Here is a 25,643-nt window from a genome sequence, read left to right on the forward strand (position 1 = left end):
GACCCAGCAATAATAATCCAATAATAAATTCATAAAAGAACCAAACTTCATGATGTTTTTTGTGACCAACAAGTATGTGCTCCAAAATCACAAAAAAATAAGAGTTGTAGAAATTATTAGACACTCAAGACAGCCGTGACATTATGTTATTTACAAGTGTATCTAAACTTTTGACCACGACTGTAGATTATGTTTTACAATCCTTTTCAAGCTGCTTTTTAACCGTTTTGTGGGCAGGTCTTATTTACTTGGCTCCACTTCGACGGCATCCTCCCCTCCCCATCATTTTTGTAGTTTTGAGCACTTCCATGGCGAGTCTACTGACAGATATAAATTAGAACTATACGTTACCATGTATTAGAAAAAGCAACAGCAGAAGATTCATGTCCATGCACGGCCCGGTGTGCCTCATAACAAAAGGATAGTGAAAAAGAAGGAGTTTATTGACTACAACATGGACTACAATGGCGGACAAGGGACTCTGGGTACAATTCTATCCAACGCAGAGGTTTCTCCCCACCGGTGTCTGCACAGGTTGTGCAAATTCGTATGGCAGAAGTAGGAAGGAAGGCATGATTATTATATAAATATCTTTGTAAATCTTCCAAATTTTATATTAACATTTTTAGGACTCGGCAACACAGTGGTACATGGGTTAGTGCATGTGCCTCACAATACGAAGGTCCTGAGCAGTCCTGGGTTCAATCCCGGGCTCGGGATCTTTCTGTGTGGAGTTTGCATGTTCTCCCCGTGAATGCGTGGGTTCCCTCCGGGTACTCCGGCTTCCTCCCACTTCCAAAGACATGCACCTAAATTGGCCCTAGTGTGTGAATGTGAGTGTGAATGTTGTCTGTCTATCTGTGTTGGCCCTGCGATGAGGTGGCGACATGTCCAGGGTGTACCCCGCCTTCCGCCCGATTGTAGCTGAGATAGGCGCCAGCGCCCCCCGTGACCCCCGAAAGGGAATAAGCGGTAGAAAATGGATGGATGGATTGTACAGCGAGTTATTTTGCGATTCCCACCTCTCGAGATGACTGCATATTTTTGTATAACAAGCCCCGTTGGGGGTCCAGGATGCTCAGGCACATTTTGGACACATCTGAGAGTGATCTCACAGGGGGAAATGCTCCATTTCACTCTGCTTGTGTTTGCTAATGGCTTCCAGCATTATGGATCATCGTGGCAACGACTGCATACACACACACACACACACATAACGTACGTTACGTGAACACACAGAAACTATTATACTCTTTAAACCATGAGCAACTAATTAGACCTTTAACACCAAAGACCGCAGGAGCAATTTTTGCTGGAACCTTCAGCAAAATGTTTATATAATTCTGCGTAAATGCAGCGGCGACAGCCAGCTGTCACGCGCTCGCTAAATGATCAAGTAGGCAGCTGCTTGTGTAGGTTTAAAAAAAACACAAAAATTACACTGGATGGTTTTCATTGACCGGGTCACTGGGATTTTCAAGGTTAAAGCTCTTTTCATCTTTCCACATTACCATTCTGTTCACCTTTTGGGGGCATGACATCCACCATGGAGTCTCGCTCTACTAAAAATGTTTTCACCATCTGCGTCCACCAGCCCGCATTCCAGCCTGTGTGCACTTGCCTCTCATTACCCAACGTGGCGAGGACACGATCGCGGGCGCGCTGTGACTGCAGGGTGATTGAAAGCAGGCCGCGGCAGTCGCGGTTCGAAGATCGATGCGGACTCGTCCTCTGCTGCGCTCGGTTCTGGCCTGGAGCTACCAACGACGACGTGCTGATAGTGGACGCTGTGGCGTTCCAGTTACAAACTCGCTGACCTCGAATAACAGCTCCACACTCTCATAAAGGACTACTCAGGTTGCACGACTCAATGGTTTTGCTGTACAGCTACAGTCATAGGACTTATAGCAGGGGTCACCAACCTTTTTCAATCAATCAATCAATCAATGTTTACTTATATAGCCCTAAATCACTAGTGTCTCAAAGGGCTGCACAAACCACTACGACATCCTCGGGAGGCCCACAAGGAAAACTCACACCCAGTGGGACATCGGTGACAATGATGACTATGAGAACCTTGGAGAGGAGGAAAGCAATGGATGTCGAGCGGGTCTAACATGATACTGTGAAAGTTCAATCCATAATGGATCCAACACAGTCGCAAGAGTCCAGTCCAAAGCGGATCCAACACAGCAGCGAGATTCCCGTTCACAGCGGAGCCAGCAGGAAACCATCCCAAGCGGAGGAGGATCAGCAGCGCAGAGATGTCCCCAGCCGATACACAGGCGAGCAGTACATGGCCACCGGATCGGACCGGACCCCCTCCACAAGGGAGAGTGGGACATAGGAGAAAAAGAAAAGAAACGGCAGATCAACTGGTCTAAAAAGGGAGTCTATTTAAAGGCTACAGTATACAAATGAGTTTTAAGGTGAGACTTAAATGCTTCTACTGAGGTAGCATCTCGAACTTTTACCGGGAGGGCATTCCAGAGTACTGGAGCCTGAAATGAAAACGCTCTATAGCCCGCAGACTTTTTTTGGGCTTTGGGAATCACTAATAAGCCGGAGTCCTTTGAACGCAGATTTCTTGCCGGGACATACTGTATGGTACAATACAATCGGCAAGATAGGATGGAGCTAGGCCGTGTAGTATTTTATACGTAAGTAGTAAAACCTTAAAGTCACATCTTAAGTGCACAGGAAGCCAGTGCAGGTGAGCCAGTACAGGCGTAATGTGATCAAACTTTCTTGTTCTTGTCAAAAGTCTAGCAGCCGTATTTTGTACCAACTGTAATCTTTTAATGCTAGACATGGGGAGACCCGAAAATAGTACGTTACAGTAATCGAGACGAGACGTAACAAACGCATGGATAATGATCTCAGCGTCTTTAGTGGACAGAATGGAGCGAATTTTAGCGATATTACGGAGATGAAAGGAGGCCGTTTTAGTAACGCTTTTAATGTGTGACTCAAAGGAGAGAGTTGGGTCGAAGATAACACCCAGATTCTTTACCGTGTCGCCTTGTTTTATTGTTTGGTTGTCAAATGTTAGAGTTGTATTATTAAATAGAGGTCGGTGTCTAGCAAGACCGATAATCAGCATTTCCGTTTTTTGGGGCGTTGAGTTGCAAAAAGTTAGCGGACATCCATTTTTGAAACCAAGAGCTACTTCTTGGGTACTGAGTAATGTGAAGGGCTACCAGTTGGATACATACTTAAATAAATTGCCAGAAATAGCCAATTTGCTCAATTTACCTTTAATAAAACAATCTATTTATATGTAAAAATGGGTATTTCTGTCTGTCATTCCGTCGTACATTTTTTTTTCCTTTTGCGGAAGGTTTTTTGTAGAGAATAAATGATGAGAAAAAAACTTAATTGAATGGTTTAAAAGAGGAGAAAACCGGGAAAAAAAAGAAAATTAAATTTTGAAACATAGTTTATCTTCAATTTTGACTCTTTAAAATTCAAAATTCAACCGAAAAAAAAGAAGAGAAAAACTAGCTAATTCGAATTTTTGGGAAAAAATAAAAAAAAATATTTACTGAACATCATTAGTATTTTTTCCTGATTAAGATTAATTTTTGAATTTTGATGACATGTTTTAAATAGGTTAAAATCCAATCTGCATTTTGTTAGACTATATAACGAATTGGATCAAGCTATATTTCTAACAAAGACAAACCATTATTTCTTATAGATTTTCCAGAACAAAAATGTTAAAAGAAATTCAAAATACTTTGTAATAAGATTTAAATTTTAGATTTGCCAGAATAATTTTTGAATTTTAATCATAATATGTTTGAAGAAATATTTCAAAAATATTCTTCGTCGAAAAAACAGAAGCTAAAATTAAAAATTAAATTAAAATGTATGTATTATTCTTTGCAATAAAAAAAATTAATTTACTTGAACATTGATTTAAATTGTCAGGGAAGAAGAGGAAGGAATTTAAAAGGTAAAAAGGTATATGTGTTTAAAAATCCTAAAATCATTTTTAAGGTTGTATTTTTTCTCTAAAATTGTCTTTCTGAAAGTTATAAGAAGCAAAGTAAAAAAAATAAATGAATTCATTCAAACAAGTGAAGACCAAGTCTTTAAAATATTTTCTTGGATTTTCAAATTCTATTTGAGTTTTGTCTCTCTTAGAATTAAAAATGTCGAGCAAAGCGAGACCAGCTTGCTAGTAAATAAATAACATTTACAAAAAAAAGGCAGCTCACTGGTAAGTGCTGCTATTTGAGCTATTTTTAGAACGGGCCAGCGGGCGACTCATCTGGTCCTTAAGGGGGCTACCTGGTGCCCGCGGGCACCGCGTTGGTGACCCCTGACAAATAGGCGCCTCCTTATAAGTTGTAGTTAAAATACTTCAGAATACATTCTAAAACCTCAACGTTTTATGGAACATTAGATACTAAATCCACCTGTGCCCCTGCAAATACACTATATTGCCAAAAGTATGTGGCCACCCATCCAAAATGATCAGAATCAGGTGCGTAAAATCACACACTTATGCACGGAGACTGTTTCTGCAAACATTTGTGAAAGAATGGGCTGCTCTCAGGAGCAAGGTCCATAAAGACATGAATGACCGAGTCTGGTGTGGATGAACTTGACTGGCCTGCACAGAGTCCTGACCGGAACCCGATAGAACACATTTGGGATGAATTAGAACGGAGACTGAGAGCCAGGCCTTCCTGACCAACATCAGTGTGTGACCTCACCAATGCGTTTTTTTGGAAGGATGGTGGAAAATTCCTATAAACACACGCCGCAACCTTGTGGACAGCCTTCCTAGAAGAATTGAAGCTGTAATAGCTGCAAAAAGTGAAGTGAATTATATTTATATAGTGCTTTTCTCTAGTGACTCAAACTACTTTACATAGTGAAACCCAATATCTAAGTTCCATGTAAACTAGTGTGGGTGGCACTGGGAGCAGGTGGGTAAAGTGTCTTGCCCAAAGACACAACGGCAGGATGGCGGAAGCGGGTATCGAACCTGGAACCCTCAAGTTGCTGGCACGGCCACTCTACCAATCGAGCCATACCGCCCCAAAGTGAACCAACATAAAATTGAACCCTATGGCACTTCAAGTTCATATGTGAGTCAAGGCAGGTGGCCAAATACTTTTGGCAAGATACTGTATGTTCTGCTTGATGGCAGGTGTGTCTTTCAACCATCCATTTCCTACCGCTTATTCCCTTCAGGGTCAAGGGGGATGCTGGAGCCTATCTCAGCTACGGTCGGGCGGAAGGCAGCATACACCCTGGACAAGTCGCCACCTCATCGCAACCAATCTTGCTCAAATTTGACACCATCTGCTTCTCAGTTGTGGTGATTTGGCTAAACAGCCGCCTGTGGCTCTTTAGTGCCGCCCTAGTGGCTCCCTGGAGCATTTTTAAAAAGGTATTAAAAATGGAAAAAGATGGAGGGAAAAAAATATTTTTGCATCATTATGCCTCATTTGTAGATATATTTGAGCTCATTTAATATTCTCTACTTTTATCCTCTTTGTAAATAATTTAGTTTTGCATGTCTCATGACAAATGATCTGTATGTAATATTGGCTGCATTTCTGATAGTTGTTTGTGTGCCATGTTGTTCCAGACCACAGCAAACATTACCTAGCTTGCCAACGATTGTAATATATCTATTAAAAGAAGACAGCCTGCCATTTCCAACCATCCATCCATCCATCCATTATCTACCGCTTAATCACTTTTGGGGTCGCGGGGGGTACAGGCGCCTATCTCAGCTACAATCGGGCGGAAGGCGGCGTACACCCTGGACAAGTCGCCACCTCATCGCATCCATTTCCTTTAACTTTAACACACATCTATACCTTTGGCCATTAAAAGCCTGTCATTTCCAGGAGTTATCTCACCTTCTGAGTAGCCTCTAGTTTACTAATGGTTTCTATTGTTGTAAAAATGTGTAGAATACATTTTACATTTCCACATTTCTGTCAACGAAGATTTGCTTCAGCCTGCTACACAGTCATTTTGATAGTAGGCTAATATAACTAATATATACACTTAAAGGCCTACTGAAACCCACTACTACCGACCACACAGTCTGATAGTTTATATATCAATGATGAAATATTAACATTGCAACACATGCCAATACGGCCTTTTTAGTTTACTAAATTACAATTTTAAATTTCCCGCGGAGTTTTTTGTTGAAAACGTCGCGGAATGATGACGCGTGTTTGTGACGTCTCAGGTTGTAGCGGACATAATAGCCCAGCACCACTTATGGCTAAAAGTCGTCTCTTTTCATCGCATAATTACACAGTAATTTGGACATCTGTGTTGCTGAATCTTTTGCAATTTGTTCAATTAACAATGGAGACTATAAAGAAGAATGCTGTTGGTGGAAAGCGGTGGATTGCAGCTGCTTTTAGCAAGCAAAACACAGACGGAGTTTCTTTGTTTGTTGTGAAGTTTTAACACAGAGCGGTCAAGCGAACATGTTTCTGTATGTCAACCAGCAAGTTTTTGGATGGGAAAATTGTGATATTAAGTCCGCTCTTACCGGAGACTTCAGTGGATTACCGGACCTCCTCCTGTATCTGTCAAAAATGCAGCTGTGATCTTAGTTCCTCGGCGTCTGTCAGAGACACTGGCGTTTGCCGCAGCCTTTCACTTTCAGTTATGACTTTAGAATCTCACTAAAATACCATTAACACAACAAGCAGATAAGGGATTTTCAAGAATTATCCTAGTAGATGTGTTTAATTACATCTGAAACGCTCACGCTGCCGCCACCCGGAGCTATCCCATTTTTTTCTTTTTTTTCATGCTTCACTCTAACTTTCCTCATCCACAAATCTTTCATCCCCGCTCAACTTAATGGCGAAATCGTTGCTTTCTTGGTCCGAATAGCTCTTGCTGCTTGAGGCTATGATTATAAACAATGTGAGGATGTGAGGAGCCCCACAACCCGTGACGTCACTTGCACATCGTCTTCTACTTCCGGTAAAGGCAAGGCTTTTTTATTAGCGACCAAAAGTTGCAAACTTTATCGTCAATGTTCTCTACTAAATCCTTTCAGCAAAAATATGGCAATATCGCGAAATGATCAAGTATGACACATAGAATGGACCTGCTATCCCCGTTGAAATAAGAAAATCTCATTTCAGTAGGCCTTTAAATCATGCGTTGTCTTCATTATAACACTTATTTAAGACTTTTAAAGTCATTTTGATAGCAGGCTACTATAGCTAATACAGACACTTACGTTATGTGTTGCCTTCATTATAAGACTTATATCTCGCTTTTAATTTTTTGCGGCACCATACAGATTTGACTTTTGTATTTTTGGTCCAATATGGCTCTTTCAACTTTTTGGGTTGCTGAACCCTGTCCTAAGGAAACGGTGTGTGCTTTACAGAAGGTATTGAGTTGTGTAAGAAATTTCATGTCAAGCAGACTTATGAGGTTGAACTTTGGGGTTTAATAACAGCACCCTCATGTGGTGCATTTTTCAAAAAAATAATAGCACAGGCTACACAATAGGGCTGCATGTTTTGACTAATGTTCACCCTTTTGTGTGCAGTGGTGCAGGAGGAGAAGAGATAGCTTACACACAAAGTAAAATATACAGTACCGAACCACCAAAAAGCAGGTCTGCAATGAATTGGAAGCTGCTGGAACACAGGTGTTAGTGTCCACAGTCAGGCATGTGGACACAAATTGAGCAATACCCAGCAATATGTTTGGAGGAGGCGTCTTCAGTAATGCGGACGTTGTACCGATCCGTTGTGGTGAAGAAGGAGCTGAGCCGGAAGGCAAAGCTCTCAATTCACCGGTCGATCTACGTTCCCATCCTCACCTATGGTCATGAGCTTTGGGTCATGACCGAAAGAATAAGATCACGGGTACAAGCGGCCGAAATGAGCTTCCTCCGCCGAAAGGATAAGATCACGGGTACAAGCGGCCGAAATGAGTTTCCTCCGCCGTGTGGCGGGGCTCTCCCTTAGAGATAGGGTGAGAAGCTCTGCCATCCGGGAGGAACTCAAAGTAAAGCCGCTGCTCCTCCACATCGAGAGGAGCCAGATGAGGTGGTTCGGGCATCTGGTCAGGATGCCACCCGAACGCCTCCCTAGGGAGGTGTTTAGGGCACGTCCAACCGGTAGGAGGCCACGGGGAAGACCCAGGACAACTTGGGAAGACTTTGTCTCCCGGCTGGCCTGGGAACGCCTCGGGATCCCCCGGGAAGAGCTAGACGAAGTGGCTGGGGAGAGGGAAGTCTGGGTTTCCCTGCTTAGGCTGTTGCACCCGCGACCCGACCTCGGATAAGCGGAAGATGATGGATGGATGGATGTTTGGAGGAGAAAAGGTGAGGCCTTTAATCCCAGGAACACCATAACTACCTTCAAGCAAGGTGGTGGTAGTATTATGCTCTGGGCCTGTTTTGCTGCCAATGAAACTGGTGCTTTACACAAAGTAAATGGGACAATGAAAAAGTAGGATTACCTCCAAATTTTTCAGGACAAGCTAAAATCATCATCGGACGCAGTGAGGTGTTCCAACAGGACAATGACCCCAAACACACGTCAACAGTGGTAAAGGAATGAATAAATCAAGCTAGAATTAAGGTTTTAGAATGGCCTTCCTAAAGTAATCACTTAAAAGTGTGGACAATGCTAAAGAAACAAGTCCATGTCGGAAAACCAACACATTTAGCTGAACTGCGCCAATTTTGTTAAGAGGAGTGGTCGAAAACTCAACCAGAAGCTTGTGGATGGATACCAAAAGCCCCTTATTGCAGTGAAACTTGCCAAGGGGACATGTAACCAAATATTAACATTGCTGTACGTATACTTTTGACCCAGCAATAATAATCCAATAATAAATTCATAAAAGAACCAAACTTCATGATGTTTTTTGTGACCAACAAGTATGTGCTCCAAAATCACCAAAAAAAATAAGAGTTGTAGAAATTATTGGACACTCAAGACAGCCGTGATATTATGACTTTTGACCACGACTGTAGATTATGTTTTACAATCCTTTTCAAGCTGCTTTTTAACCGTTTTGTGGGCAGGTCTTATTTACTTGGCTCCACTTCGACGGCATCCCCCCCTCCCCATCCTTTTTGTAGTTTTGAGCACTTCCATGGCGGGTCTACTGACAGATATAAATTAGAACTATACGTTACCATGTATTAGAAAAAGCTACAGCAGAAGATTCATGTCCATGCACGGCCCGGTGTGCCTCATAACAAAAGGATAGTGAAAAAGAAGGAGTTTATTGACTACAACATGGACTACAATGGCGGACACGCGCAAGGGACTCTGGGTACAATTTTATCCAACGCAGAGGTTTTTCCCCACCGGTGTCTGCACAGGTTGTGCAAATTTGTATGGCAGAAGTAGGAAGGAAGGCATGATTATTATATAAATATCTTTGTAAATCTTCCACATTTTATATTAACATTTTTAGGACTCGGCAACACAGTGGTACATGGGTTAGTGCATGTGCCTCACAATACGAAGGTCCTGAGCAGTCCTGGGTTCAATCCCAGGCTCGGGATCTTTCTGTGTGGAGTTTGCATGTTCTCCCCGTGAATGCGTGGGTTCCCTCCGGGTACTCCGGCTTCCTCCCACCTCCAAAGACATGCACCTGGGGATAGGTTGATTGGCAACACTAAATTGGCCCTAGGTTGAAACTAGCAAGCAAAATCATAACAGACACGCACTCATGTCACATGACGACGAGGGAGTCGGAGACAGAGGGACACTTCAAGCTGACGACTTCAGAAAAAAAACATACTTGAAAATATTCCGGCTTCCTCCCACTTTCAAAGACACGCACCTGGGAATAGGTTGATTGGCAACACTAAATTGGCCCTCTAGGTTGAAACTAGCAAGCAAAATCATAACAGACAAGCACTCATGTCACATGACGACGAGGGAGTCGGAGACAGAGGGACGCTTCAAGCTGACGACTTCAGAAAAAAAAACATACTTGACAATACTCCGGCTTCCTCCCACTTCCAAAGACATGCACCTGGGGATAGGTTGATTGGCAACACTGAATTGGCCCTAGGTTGAAACTAGCAAGCAAAATCATAACAGACACGCACTCATGTCACATGACGACGATGGAGTCGGAGACAGGGGGACACTTCAAGCTGACGACTTCAGAAAAAAAACATACTTGAAAATATTCCGGCTTCCTCCCACTTTCAAAGACACACACCTGGGAATAGGTTGATTGGCAACACTAAATTGGCCCTCTAGGTTGAAACTAGCAAGCAAAATCATAACAGACAAGCACTCATGTCACATGACGACGAGGGAGTCGGAGACAGAGGGACGCTTCAAGCTGACGACTTCAGAAAAAAAAACATACTTGACAATACTCCGGCTTCCTCCCACTTCCAAAGACATGCACCTGGGGATAGGTTGATTGGCAACACTAAATTGGCCCTAGGTTGAAACTAGCAAGCAAAATCATATCAGCCCTTTGAGACACTAGTGATTTAGGGCTATATAAGTAAACATTGATTGATTGATAACAGACACGCACTCATGTCACATGACGACGAGGGAGTTGGAGACAGAGGGACGCTTCAAGCTGACGACTTCAGAAAAAAAAAACATACTTGAAAATACTCCGGCTTCCTCCCACTTCCAAAGACATGCACCTGGGGATAGGTTGATTGGCAACACTAAATTGGCCCTAGTTTGAAACTAGCGAGCAAAATCATAACAGACACGCACTCATGTCACATGACGACGAGGAAGTCGGAGACAGAGGGACGCTTCTAGCTGACGACTTCAGAAAAAAAAAACATACTTGAAAATACTCCGGCTTCCTCCCACTTCCAAAGACATGCACCTGGGGATAGGTTGATTGGCAACACTAAATTGGCCCTAGTTTGAAACTAGCGAGCAAAATCATAACAGACACGCACTCATGTCACATGACGACGAGGGAGTTGGAGACAGAGGGACGCTTCAAGCTGACGACTTCAGAAAAAAAAAACATACTTGAAAATACTCCGGCTTCCTCCCACTTCCAAAGACATGCACCTGGGGATAGGTTGATTGGCAACACTAAATTGGCCCTAGTTTGAAACTAGCGAGCAAAATCATAACAGACACGCACTCATGTCACATGACGACGAGGAAGTCGGAGACAGAGGGACGCTTCTAGCTGACGACTTCAGAAAAAAAAACATACTTGACAATACTCCGGATTCCTCCCATTTCCAAAGACATGCACCTGGGGATAGGTTGATTGGCAACACTAAATTGGCCCTAGGTTGAAACTAGCAAGCAAAATCATGACAGACACGCACTCATGTCACATGACGACGAGGGAGTTGGAGACAGAGGGACGTTTCAAGCTGACGACTTCAGAAAAAAAACATACTTGACAATATTCCGGCTTCCTCCCACTTTCAAAGACATGCACCTGGGGATAGGTTGATTGGCAACACTAAATTGGCCCTAGGTTGAAACTAGCAAGCAAAATCATAACAGACACGCACTCATGTCACATGACGACGAGGGAGTCGGAGACAGAGGGACGCTTCAAGCTGACGACTTCAGAAAAAAAAACATACTTGAAAATACTCCGGCTTCCTCCCACTTTCAAAGACATGCACCTGGGGATAGATTGATTGGCAACATTAAATTGGCCCTAGGTTGAAACTAGCGAGCAAAATCATAACAGACACGCACTCATGTCACATGACGACGAGGGAGTCGGAGACAGAGGGACGCTTCAAGCTGACGACTTCAGAAAAAAAAAACATACTTGAACTTACTCCGGCTTCCTCCCACTTCCAAAGACATGCACCTGGGGATAGGTTGATTGGCAACACTAAATTGGCACTAGGTTGAAACTAGGAAGCAAAATCATAACAGACACGCACTCATGTCACATGACGACGAGGGAGTCGGAGACAGAGGGACGCTTCAAGCTGACGACTTCAGAAAAAAAAAACATACTTGAACTTACTCCGGCTTCCTCCCACTTCCAAAGACATGCACCTGGGGATAGGTTGATTGGCAACACTAAATTGGCACTAGGTTGAAACTAGGAAGCAAAATCATAACAGACACGCACTCGTGTCACATGACGACGAGGGAGTCGGAGACAGAGGGACGCTTCAAGCTGACGACTTCAGAAAAAAAACATACTTGACAATACTCCGGCTTTCTCCCACTTCCAAAGACATGCACCTGGGGATAGGTTGATTGGCAACACTAAATTGGCCCTAGGTTGAAACTAGCAAGCAAAATCATATCAGCCCTTTGAGACACTAGTGATTTAGGGCTATATAAGTAAACATTGATTGATTGATAACAGACACGCACTCATGTCACATGACGACGAGGGAGTTGGAGACAGAGGGACGCTTCAAGCTGACGACTTCAGAAAAAAAAAACATACTTGAAAATACTCCGGCTTCCTCCCACTTCCAAAGACATGCACCTGGGGATAGGTTGATTGGCAACACTAAATTGGCCCTAGTTTGAAACTAGCGAGCAAAATCATAACAGACACGCACTCATGTCACATGACGACGAGGAAGTCGGAGACAGAGGGACGCTTCTAGCTGACGACTTCAGAAAAAAAAACATACTTGACAATACTCCGGATTCCTCCCACTTCCAAAGACATGCACCTGGGGATAAGTTGATTGGCAACACTAAATTGGCCCTAGGTTGAAACTAGCAAGCAAAATCATGACAGACACGCACTCATGTCACATGACGACGAGGGAGTCGGAGACAGAGGGACGCTTCAAGCTGACGACTTCAGAAAAAAAACATACTTGACAATACTCCGGCTTCCTCCCACTTCCAATGACATGCACCTGGGGATAGGTTGATTGGCAACACTAAATTGGCCCTAGGTTGAAACTAGCAAGCAAAATCATGACAGACACGCACTCATGTCACATGACGACGAGGGAGTTGGAGACAGAGGGACGTTTCAAGCTGACGACTTCAGAAAAAAAACATACTTGACAATATTCCGGCTTCCTCCCACTTTCAAAGACATGCACCTGGGGATAGGTTGATTGGCAACACTAAATTGGCCCTAGGTTGAAACTAGCAAGCAAAATCATAACAGACACGCACTCATGTCACATGACGACGAGGGAGTCGGAGACAGAGGGACGCTTCAAGCTGACGACTTCAGAAAAAAAAACATACTTGAAAATACTCCGGCTTCCTCCCACTTTCAAAGACATGCACCTGGGGATAGATTGATTGGCAACATTAAATTGGCCCTAGGTTGAAACTAGCGAGCAAAATCATAACAGACACGCACTCATGTCACATGACGACGAGGGAGTCGGAGACAGAGGGACGCTTCAAGCTGACGACTTCAGAAAAAAAACATACTTGAAAATACTCCGGCTTCCTCCCACTTCCAAAGACATGCACCTGGGGATAGGTTGATTGGCAACACTAAATTGGCCCTAGTGTGTGAATGTGAGTGTGAATGTTGTCTGTCTATCTGTGTTGGCCCTGCGATGAGGTGGCGACTTGTCAAGGGTGTACCCCGCCACCCGCCAGAATTCAGCTGAGATAGGCTCCAGCACCGCCCTCGACCCAAAAAAAGGACAAGCAGTAGAAAATGGATGGATTTTCAGGACTATGCAGATCCCAAAATACACAACGGAAGTAACCAACAGGTAAGAACAGTTGTTTTTGCACTATAGGTCCCCTCTAACAGTTGCTTTTGAATTTCTGTCTTTTTATGACCTTATGAAGGAAAAACACTGCTTCTGACGCGGCCATTGATAAATTATTACCTACTCAGTGGCCTAGTGGTTAGAGTGTCCGCCCTGAGATCGGTAGGTTGTGAGTTCGAACCCCGACTTTAAAAATGGGACCCATTACCTCCCTGCTTGGCACTCAGCATCAAGAGTTGGAATTGGGGGTTAAATCACCAAAATGTTTCTCGGGCGTGGCCACCCCTGCTGCCCACTGCTCCCCTCACCTCCCAGAGGGTGAACAAGGGAATGGGTCAAATGCAGGGGACAGATTTCAGTGTGTGTGACTATCATTGGTAACTTTAACTTTAATTATCCCAAAAATAAGCAGGTTTCGCCGCACCGATTATGACAAAAGTTTCAATTACCTTTGTAGAGGTTCTTGGGCAGCTGGCAGGTGTGGCCGCAGCCGTTGGAGCAGCACTTTTTGACGGCCGAACACTCTGCGTCCTCCTCACAGCTCTCCACGCAGGCTGCCGCAAAGCCGCTCGCCTTCTCCGGAGCGGGACAGTCGCCCTGCTTGACGCCTTCGATCGACTTAAGAAACTCGCAGCTGGTGAGACACTCGTAATGCTTCTTGGGAAAGAGGGGCTGGAAAGAGAAGAACGAGACAGAACATTATTTTCTTTTGTTTACCACTGCGAATAATTCGCATTGATTTCTAACACACAGCAAGCAAAATAAGACCAGCTCAGTGGGAACTCTTGACATTAAACAATTGGGAATTTCAATCATCAATCAATCAATGTTTATTTATATAGCCCCGAATCACAAATGTCTCAAAGGACTGCACAAATCATTACGACTACAACATCCTCGGAAGAACCCACAAAAGGGCAAGGAAAACTCACACCCAGTGGGCAGGGAGAATTCACATCCAGTGGGACGCCAGTGACAATGCTGACTATGAGAAACCTTGGAGAGGACCTCAGATGTGGGCAACCCCCCCCCCCTCTAGGGGACCGAAAGCAATGGATGTCGAGCGGGTCTAACATGATACTGTGAAAGTTCAATCCATAGTGGCTCCAAGACAGCAGCGAGAGTCCCGTCCACAGGAAACCATCTCAAGCGGATCAGCAGCGTAGAGATGTCCCCAACCAATACAGGCGAGCGGTCCATCCTGGGTCCCGACGAGCGGTCCATCCTGGATCTCGACTCTGGACAGCCAGTACTTCATCCATGGTCATCGGACCGGACCCCCTCCACAAGGGAGGGGGGGACATAGGAGAAAGAAAAGAAGCGGCAGATCAACTGGTCTAAAAAGGAGGTCTATTTAAAGGCTAGAGTATACAGATGAGTTTTAAGGTGAGACTTAAATGCTTCTACTGAGGTAGCATCTCGAACTGTTACCGGGAGGGCATTCCAGAGTACTGGAGCCCGAACGGAAAACGCTCTATAGCCCGCAGACTTTTTTTGAGCTCTAGGAATCACTAATAAGCCGGAGTCTTTTGAACGCAGATTTCTTGCCGGGACATACGGTACAATACAATCGGCAAGATAGGATGGAGCTAGACCGTGTAGTATTTTATACGTAAGTAGTAAAACCTTAAAGTCACATCTTAAGTGCACAGGAAGCCAGTGCAGGTGAGCCAGTACAGGCGTAATATGATCAAACTTTCTTGTTCTTGTCAAAAGTCTAGCAGCCGCATTTTGTACCAACTGTAATCTTTTAATGCTAGACATGGGGAGACCCGAAAATAATACGTTACAGTAGTCGAGACGAGACGTAACAAACGCATGGATAATGATCTCGGCGTCTTTAGTGGACAAAATGGAGCGAATTTTAGCGATATTACGGAGATGACCACAATTTCAGGAAAAAAACCTGCTTCTGAAGTCATACGAAGTTTTGGAGATAAACCTCCATTGACTTGTGGCCACGTTTATCAAAAGTTGGACTAGTGTTGTCCCAATACCAATATTTTTAGGTACCGGTACCAAAATGTATTTCGATACTTTTCGATACTATTCTTAATAAAGGGGACCACACAAATGTGCATTATGATATGCTAGTGTGATGTCATAGGTCAACAGAAAAAGGAATTAATTGAAAGACCTACTGAAACCCACTACTACCTCCCACGCAGTCTGATAGTTTATATATCAATGATGAAATCTTAACATTGCAATACATGCCAATACGGCCTTTTTAGTTTACCAAATTTAAATTTTAAGTTTAGCGCCGAAATATCCTGCTGAAAACGCCTTGGTATGATGACGCATGCATGTGACGTCACAGATTGTAGAGGACATTTTGTTCCAGCATGGTGGCCAGCTATTAATCGTCTGTTTTCATCGCAAAATTCCACAGTATTCTGGACTTCTGTGTTGGTTAATCTTTTGCAATTTGTTCAATGAACAATGGAGACGTCAAAGAAGAAAGCTGTAGGTGGGAAGCGGTGTATTGCAGCCGGCTTTAGCAACACTAACACAGCCGGTGTTTCATTGGTTACATTCCCGAACGATGTCCAGCGAACACGGTTGGATTGGACCACACACACAAAGTACAGTTCGAAATGCCACCTCAGTAGACGCATTTAAGTCTCACCTTAAAACTCATTTGTATACTCTAGCCTTTAAATAGGCTCCCTTTTTAGACCAGTTAATCTGCCGTTTCTTTTCTTTTTCTCCTATGTCCCACTCTCCCTTGTGGCTGTCCAGACCCAGGATGGACCGCTCATCCAGAGTCGGGACCCAGGATGGACCGCTCGCCTGTGTATCGGCTTGGGACATCCCTGCGCTCCTGATCTGCCTCCGCTTGAGATGGTTTCCTGCTGACTCCGCTGTGAACGGGACTCTCACTGTTGTGTTGGATCCGCTTTGGACTGGACTCTCGCGGCTATGTTGGATCCATTATGGATTGAACTTTAACAGTATCATGTTAGACCCACTCGACATCCATTACTTTCGTCCTCTCCAAGGTTCTCATAGTCATCATTGTCACCGACGTCCCACTGGGTGTGAGTTTTCCTTGCCCTTATGTGGGCCTACCAAGGATGTTGTAGTGGTTTGTGCAGCCCTTTGAGACACTAGTGATTTAGGGCTATATAAGTAAACATTGATTGATTGATTATGTGTACTAATGAAAAACATTTTACCATTCTGTACTCTGAAGGGGATCTATGTCATGTGCTACTCCAGCATCAATATCAGCAGCGTTCGCCCTCCTGACCGTCACTGTCAGCGTTGGGTTCAAAGCGGTATGGCTCTATCTCTTGTTGCTGTTGGGCCTGGCCGAGTGGTCCTGCCACCCCGACAGCTGCCACGGCGCCTCTCACAGCATCTTCCCTATCTGAATCGCTCCCAATGGCCTCTTGTCCTTTTTTTTTTTCTAGTCCTTCACTCTCACTTTCCTCATCCACAAATCTTTCATCCTCGCTCAAATTAATGGGGAAATCGTCGCTTTCTTGGTCCGAATCGCTCTCGCTGCTGGTGGCCATGATTGTAAACAATGTTGAGATGTGAGGAGCTCCACAACCCGTGACGTCACGCGCACACCGTCTGCTACTTCCGGTACAGGCAAGGCTTTTTTATCAGCATCAAAAGTTGCGAACTTTATCGTCGATGTTCTCTACTACGTAAATCCTTTCAGCAAAAATATGGCAAATATCGTGAAATGATCAAGTATGACACATAGAATGGACCTGCTATCCCTGTTTAAATAAGAAAATCTCATTTCAGGAGGCCTTTAACCAAACTAAAATTAAATAAGCGCCCCCCGGTGTACAGGAGGCACACGGTACATGACCAATAGTCTTTTTTTTTCAGAAAGTGCATGGACACGTGGACTTCACCCATGGGTGCGAAAATACAAAAAAACTAATTATTTTGTGAAATCAGACTAACTTAGTGCATGGAAGAATAGTGACTGGTTTCCATCTGACTTTTTGGAACAAAAATCATTTCCATGTCACATGAGTTACACTGCACACCAAAACATTTTTTTTTTTTTTACCCTCAAGTGACACAGACCAGAATTTTTTTGAAAGTCTAAACCAGGGGTCGGGAACCTTTTTGGCTGAGAGAGCCATATGAGCCAAATATTTTAAAAAGTATTTCCATGACAGCCATATAAAAAAAAATTAAAGACTGAATACAACAATGAGTGAATTTATAAGTAAGACCAACACTTTTAGAGTATAATAAGTATCTTATTCTTGTTAATGACATTGTTATTCTAAAGCTAACCAACAATAAATAAAATACTTCTTACCATCAATGCGACTTATTGAACTGGTGCGGTAGAAACCGGATGGAGGGATTAAAATGCATGAGAACGTTTTATATTTTCAACGTTATTTTTGACACTGTGATTACCAGCGGAATTATTCATGACCGACCGTGATTTATCTGAGAGCCAGATGCAGTCATCAAAAGAGCCACATCTGGCTCTAGAGCCATAGGTTCCCTACCCCTGGTCTAAATATTCCAAAGTGCTTCAAATGTAATCTTTTCGCATCGGATTCAGGCCACAGGTATTGCGACTCCAACTGGAATCTGATATTTTCAAACGGAGCTGCAGTCAAAACGGCAATGCGTCCAGACTGCGACTTTTTACGTCATCTTTGGGCATTCTTGTTCGCAGGATACATCTTCACAAAATCCGATAAAGTACTTTTTCGGCTGCAAAATTTTTGGTGCATCACTACTCAATAGCGCGCAAATATTAGGCCATTTGTAATATATGAAGATATATAAATTATATAATTTGATTACATTTATACCGGAATTGACGCATATCTTGTCATGATCCACGACTTGGATAATGTCATATTCTGGTTTTGGTTCTGTTTTGTATTTCGTCTTGTTACGTGACTCCCTTAGTTCCTGGTGGCACTTCCTGTTTTGTTCCGTTTCTATAGTTACCCATTTGTGTCGTTTGATTGGTTGATTGATACTTTTCTTAGTAGATTGCACAGTACAGTACATATTCCGTACAATTGACCACTAAATGGTAACACCTGAATAAGTTTTTCAACTTGTTTAAGTCGGGGTCCACGTTAATCAATTCATGATACAAATATATACTATCAACATAATACAGTCATCACACAAGTTAATCATCATAGTATGTACATTGAATTATTTACATTATTTACAATCCGGGGGGTGGGATGAGGAGCTTTGGTTGATATCAGAACTTCAGTCATCAACAATTGCATCAACAGAGAAATGTGGACATTGAAACAGTGTAGGTCTTATTTAGTAGGATATGTACAGCCAGCAGAGAACATAGTGAGTTCACATAGCATAAGAACAAGTATATACTTTAGAAGTACATTTGAGTTGTTTATAATCCGGGGAAATGGGATGTGAATGGAGGAGGGTATTAGTGTCACCTGCCTTGTTTTTCACACACACCTGATTGTTGATTATCCCTTCTATTTAAGCCCGCCTTTGTTTGCCATTCGTTCTCGGACTCTTATTTGCTTCCACGCAACAGATGACGTCATTGTGGTAATCTACTTTTGAGACTTGTTAGCTTCCACGCTAGTCCTGCCCAGTTTATGTCCCTAGCTTACATGCTAGCGCTTTCTGTATGTTTTGTCTAAGTGCCTTTGTGCAAGTGCCTTTGTTCTTAGTTTGTTTTATAGCGTTCTTTAGTGTAAAAATAAATTATCATTCCTACCTTCACGCTGTGTTCCATCTCCGCTGCACCCACGAGAGAACAAAACATCACCAAGATGCCACCCAAGCATCACATATCTACTGTGATGTATTTGCTGATGTTACGTACTAGTGTTGTACCGGTACCAAAATTATTTAGATACTTTTCTAAATAAAGGGAACCACAAAAAATTGCATTATTGGCTTTATTTTAACAACAAATCTTAAGGTGCATTAAACATATGTATCTTACTGCAAGTTTGTCCTTAAATAAAGAAGTGAACATACAAGACAACTTGTCTTTTATTAGTAAGTAAGCAAACAAAGGCTTCTAATTTAGCTGCAAACATATGCATTAACATATTGTGTCATTTAACATTCTATTATTTTGTTAAAATTATTAAAGGGGAACATTATCAGCAAACCTATGTAAGCGTCAATATATACCTTGATGGTGCAGAAAAAAGACCATATATTTTTTTAACCGATTTCCGAACTCTAAATGGGTGAATTTTGGCGAATTATACGCCTTTCTGTTTATCGCTCTTTTTGCAATGACGTCAAAACGTGATGTCACCGAGGTAACACAGTCCCCATTTTCATTTTCAACACATTGCAAACAACGGGTCTCAGCTCTGTTATTTTCAGTTTTTTCGACTATTTTTTGGAACTTTGGAGACATGATGCCTCGCCGGTGTGTTGTCGGAGGGTGTAACAACACTAACAGGGAGGGATTCAAGTTGCACCACTGGCCCGAAGATGCGAAAGTGTCTGCCGCCAGACCCCCATTGAAGGTGCCAGAGTGTCTCCACATTTTACTGGCGATGACAGACATGGCACAGAGACGTATGGATAACCTGGAGATGCATTTGCAACGATAAAGTCAACGAAATCACAAAGGTGAGTTTTGTTGATGTTGTTGACTTATGTGCTAATCAGACATATTTGGTCGCGGCGTGACTGCCAGCTAATCCATGCTAACATGCTACGCTAATCGAAGCTATCATGCTATTTACCGGCGGTGCTAAAGCAGACATGTCACAGAGATGTATGGATAACCTGCAGATGCACTTGCAACGCTAAAGTCAACGAAATCACAAAAGTGAGTTTTGTTGATGTTGTTGACTTATGTGCTAATCAGACATATTTGGTCGCGGCGTGACTGCCAGCTAATCGATGCTAACATGCTACGCTAATCGACGCTATCATGTTATTTACCGGTGGTGCTAAAGCAGACATGGCACAGAGATGTATGGATAACCTGCAGATGCATTTGCAACAATATTACGTTTCCTTCCACCCACATTTAATGTGAAAAAATCACTTACCAATCGAAGGATTTAAGTTGCTCCAGTGTCACGAAATGCGAAAGTCCTGATCGTTTGGTTCAGACATTTTACCGGCGATGCTAACGCAGCTATTCGGCCATGCTATGGCTATGAATAGCGTCAATAGCTATTCGCTCAATAGTTTCAGTTTCTTTTTCAATACTTTCATACTCCAACCATCCGTTTCAATACATGCGTAATCTGTTGAATCGCTTAAGCCGCTGAAATCCGAGTCTGAATCCGAGCTAATGTCGCTATATCTTGCTGTGGTATCTGCCATTGTTTGTTTACATTGGCAGCACTGTATGACGTGACAGGGAAATGAACAATGGCTTCGAGAGAGCGAAAATAAGGCACTTTAAAGCTTTTTTTAGGGATATTCCGGGGCCGGTAAAATTTTGAAAAAAACTTCAAAAAATACAACAAGCCACTGGGAACTGATTTTTTATTGTTTTTAACCCTTTTGAAATTGTGATAATGTTCCCCTTTAAGGACAAGTGGTAGAAAATGAATTATTAATCTACTTGTTCGTTTACTGTTAATATCTGCTTACTTTCTCTTTTAACATGTTCTATCTACACGTCTGTTAAAATGTAATAATCACTTATTTGTCTCTTGTTTGGATGCTTTACATTAGTTTTGGATGATATCACAAATTTGGGTATCGATCCGATACCAAGTAGTTACAGGATCATACATTGGTCATGTTCAAAGTCCTCATGTGTCCAGGGACATATTTCCTGAGTTTATGTATGTATAATATAATTTGATATACCATACATGATAATATACATTTAAAAAAAAAAAAAAAAAAGATTTTGTAATGCTAAAAAACATCGACCGGAACGATACATTTTAGAGGCGTTATAGTACTGAATATGATTCATTAGTATCACGGTACTATACCAATACCGCACAGCCCTAAGTTGGACCATAGAAAACGGAAGATGTCAGCATTTTGCGCAACACTGCACTTGTGAGTGTCTTGCTAACTTTGCTTTGCTTTTCTTTGGCTTTTTTTGCAACACGCGTTCCAAAAGAAGCAGCAGCCTCCAAAAGAGAAGACAAATGTAAGAAAAATATATGAAAAAAAGTCGGGGGTTCTATGTTTTTCATGTTTTACAGTTGTCAACTTCTTTTTTAGACTTTAATAACAAAACTGAATTTTCTAGTGAACTGGACTCTCCCATTATTAACCGTATCCACTTGGCACACATCTGCGGTACCTTCCAAGGTTCCTCCTTGTTCCTTTGGGTTGAGCTTTTCTTGCGACTGATGTGGGATCAGAGCCGAGAATGTCGTTGTGGTTTGTGCAGCCCTTTGAGGCAGATGTGATTACTTTGACTGAGTGATTGATTGATAATGATTTAAAACGTGTTCCACCGAGAACCCATTGTTCACATTTGTGTTGATAATTAGGAATGTTAATTTACTTTGTATTACAGATTACCGTATTTTCCGGACTATAAGGCAAACTTTTTTTTTTTTTCTCAAATCGCCTCATAGACCGGTACGCCTAATGTACAGAATAAGTTTGGTTAAGCTTACCCACCTCGAAGCTATGTTATTTGGTACATGGTGTAATAATAAGTGTGACCGGTAGATGGCAGTCAAACATAAGAGAGAAGTGTAGGCTGCACTATGATGGGTCTTAAGTAAACACCAACATTTGAAATATTCCATTGAATATATAGAACATTACACACGGCGCTCAAAATTAAATCAAAATGTTTTAGTACGACTTTGGTAAGCTATGAAGCCGCACCGCTTGAAGGATTGTCGGCGAATTAAACATACGAGTACTATTATGGTGTGTGTATAAGGTAAGACATAATCTGGTGTTTTGTTTCGCTTATTATGCAAAATCAACTTTTCTGCTGATCTGCATAAATCCTGAAAAATTGTGCGGGTACGCCTTTGTAGTCCGTGCGGACACCATAGTCGATAATCTTTTTTTTTTGTCTATCTTCTTATGTGACTTTCATCCTCCGCTGATGCCATTTCTAATATAAAGTAGTGTAAAGTTCTTACTTATATCTGTCAGCAAATTTGCCATGAAAGAGCTAAAACATACCGGTGTAGTGAGTTTACATTATTCACCCAAGGAACTTTAGTTATTTGAGTTCCGGTCACACGGTTTTTCACGGGTATATTTCTGGTGTGATTGTTTTCGGAAAAGAAGATGCTGCCCCGTTATTGATTGAAGTAAAGTCTGAATGTCGTTAAAATAGTTAGCTCCATTTTTCGAGACTTCTTCCACTGCCGTCCTTGCATGCTACACCGCTACAACAAAGATGACGGGGTGAAGACGCTGCCGAAGGTGAACCACGTAATTAAGACCGCCCACAAAACGGTGCATCTGGAAGAGACTGTCAGAAAGCGGCTTGAAGATGATCTGTAAAACATCATCTATGTAACCTTTTGACCAAAGAACCACCAAAACATGTTATGTAACATACTTGCCAATCCTCCCGATTTTCCCGGGTGACTCCCGAATTTCAGTGCCCCCCCTGAAAATCTCTCGGGGCAACCATTCTCCCAAATTTCTCCCGATTTCCACCAGGACAACAATATTGGGGGCATGCCTTTAAGGCACTGCCTTTAGCGTCCTCTCTCACCTGAAAAGGAGACTACTATATATGTCTCCGTTATCCATAGGTTTATCTATAACCCATAAAGTACTCAGGCACGAAGCTATTTCTCACCGTGTGTTTATTCCAGCCGGCACGTTGATACACTGACACACAACATCCGGATTCCCATCATGCATTGCTTCAAAACTACGGCAAGTAGTAATGTCCAAAGTCATAACAGAGACGAAGCAGAAGAACGAAGAAGAGACTGTCAGCCTTTCCCCTGACAGTTTGTCTATGTTTTAGTTTTTTCCTCTGTATTTGTCTGTTTCTTCTGTGTTTAGTATCTCCTGTCTCGTGCTCTTTTTTTGTCAGCTTCCTGTCTTGTTCCCTGAGTGCTGTGTTCCTCCTCAGCTGCGGCTGATTGGCACCTGGCCACACCTGTTGCCAATCAGCCTGCTCCTATTTGTACCTGCTTTGTCTTGTGTCAGTTGCTGGATCATTGTATTGTCGTTGCCACATATCACTCTTGTCGTGCTACCTGTCGTGTCGTTTTGTTACAGCTACCACCTGTCATGCTACATTTTGTCCTGGTCATCGTAGTGGTAAGCTGTTTCTGTTAGCATTAGTTATTTCCAGTTTTTCTGTTGGCTATCCACTAGCTTCCATGCTAAAGTTGCTTTTTTTTTTCTCTAGCTCCCAGTGCTAGCTCCCTTGGTTTGTTATTCCGCCCACGTGCGTGCTTTTTGTTTGTTCTTCTTTAGTTTTAATTAAATCATGTTTTAATATTCTATGCCTGCCTCCGTCTCTGCATCTTGGGGTTCGTCAACAACAAATAACTGTGACAGAGACATGGCGACGACGAGTGAGAAGAAGAAGTATGCTTGCAAGTTCCAAAATGATTGGAAAAAATAATTTCAGTTCATCCAGGACAGCTCGAAGGGGAAGGGGTATGCTGCCTGCAAATTTTGTAGATCAGACTTATACATATATACACACATATATATATATATATATATATATATACACATATATATATATATATATATATATATATATATATATATATACACATATACATATATATACGTATATATACATATACATATATATACATATACATATATATACACATATACATATATATACGTATATATACATATACATATATATACATATACATATATATATACATATACATACATATATACATACATATATACATACATATATACATATATATATACATACATATTTACATATATATATATATATATATATATATATATATATACACACACATAAGAAATACTTGAAAACATATGTTTCAAAAATTCGGAGCTCTCTCAAGGTTGGCAAGCATGGTTATGTAGACCAATAGGAAGTGTTTCACATGTAAAAAACTATATAATAATATGACTTTTTTAATGCGCCCTATAATCCAGTATATGAAAAAAGATCAAAAATAGACCATTCATCGGCAGTGCACATTATAATCCGGTGCGCTCTATGGTCCGTAAAATACGGTAGTCTTTTGTCGGTCAAATATAGATTGGAGTCTTTGATTTCTATTATTTATTGTATGAAGGGTTCATCAAATTACTAACTGTTTTTACACTTGTACGACAGTCAAGAAAAGAAACTTGACGTAATATTGATGCCAACGGTTTAATTCTAACCTGCGAGACTCCACTCTATTCTTGTTGTGTTGCTTTACTAATGCAAAAATATACCTCTGCTCAGGACATACCTCGCATAAATCCTGGCACTGGTTTTCTTTCAGGTCCCAGGATTCCTTGCAGGGCTCCAGGCACTGTAATAAAAAAGTAGAAAAGGAGTCAAAAACATCAACAGATCACTTTTGCTTGCTCGTCACAGGGGCCACACACCTCTTTTTGCTACAGATGCCCCCGCATACCTTTGAAAAGACATAAACAATCTTCGTCATAGAGCAAACACAGACTAAGGTTTGGTCCATTACGAGCAGACAGACACGCCCTGTCTCTTGTGATCTACCTGCTGTTTACATTCTGCCTGACAGATTCCTTCTTCATGCCTTAACACAGTGTTTTCCAACCTTTTTTGAGCGCAGGCACATTTTTGTCATTGAAAACATCCAGGGGGACACTAACCCGTCCTTGTCGCCATTGTTGTGTGCCAAACTTGTCACTTATTAGCAATCTAAGCTTAACAATACGTCAAAAGAAAGTTCATTGTCTTTTTCTGACTTTTATCCCCGCTCTTACTTTTTCCACTTCCAGGTGTCCAACACACAACATGTCATCATATCTTAAAGGCCTACTGAAACCCACTACTACCGACCACGCAGTCTGATAGTTTATATATCAATGATGAAATATTAACATTCCAACACATGCCAATACG

The 25,643-nt window shown here is 42.2% G+C and overlaps 1 protein-coding gene across 1 annotated transcript in view; it reads right to left on the reverse strand.

The window, feature by feature from the left end:
• The window catches only part of LOC133537936 (anosmin-1-like), a 251,758-nt gene that overhangs the window by 81,761 nt on the left and 144,354 nt on the right, over nucleotides 1-25,643 (reverse strand). Inside the window, exons 3-4 of the mRNA XM_061879117.1 lie at nucleotides 25,009-25,071; nucleotides 14,119-14,341 (exon numbers count right to left, since the gene is read on the reverse strand). Coding sequence (XP_061735101.1) covers nucleotides 14,119-14,341; nucleotides 25,009-25,071 — 286 coding nt within the window. The remainder of the gene's footprint in view (nucleotides 1-14,118; nucleotides 14,342-25,008; nucleotides 25,072-25,643) is intronic.

This window comes from Nerophis ophidion, linkage group LG19 (assembly GCF_033978795.1).
Source record: "Nerophis ophidion isolate RoL-2023_Sa linkage group LG19, RoL_Noph_v1.0, whole genome shotgun sequence".
In the NCBI taxonomy this organism is placed as follows: Eukaryota; Metazoa; Chordata; class Actinopteri; order Syngnathiformes; family Syngnathidae; genus Nerophis; species Nerophis ophidion.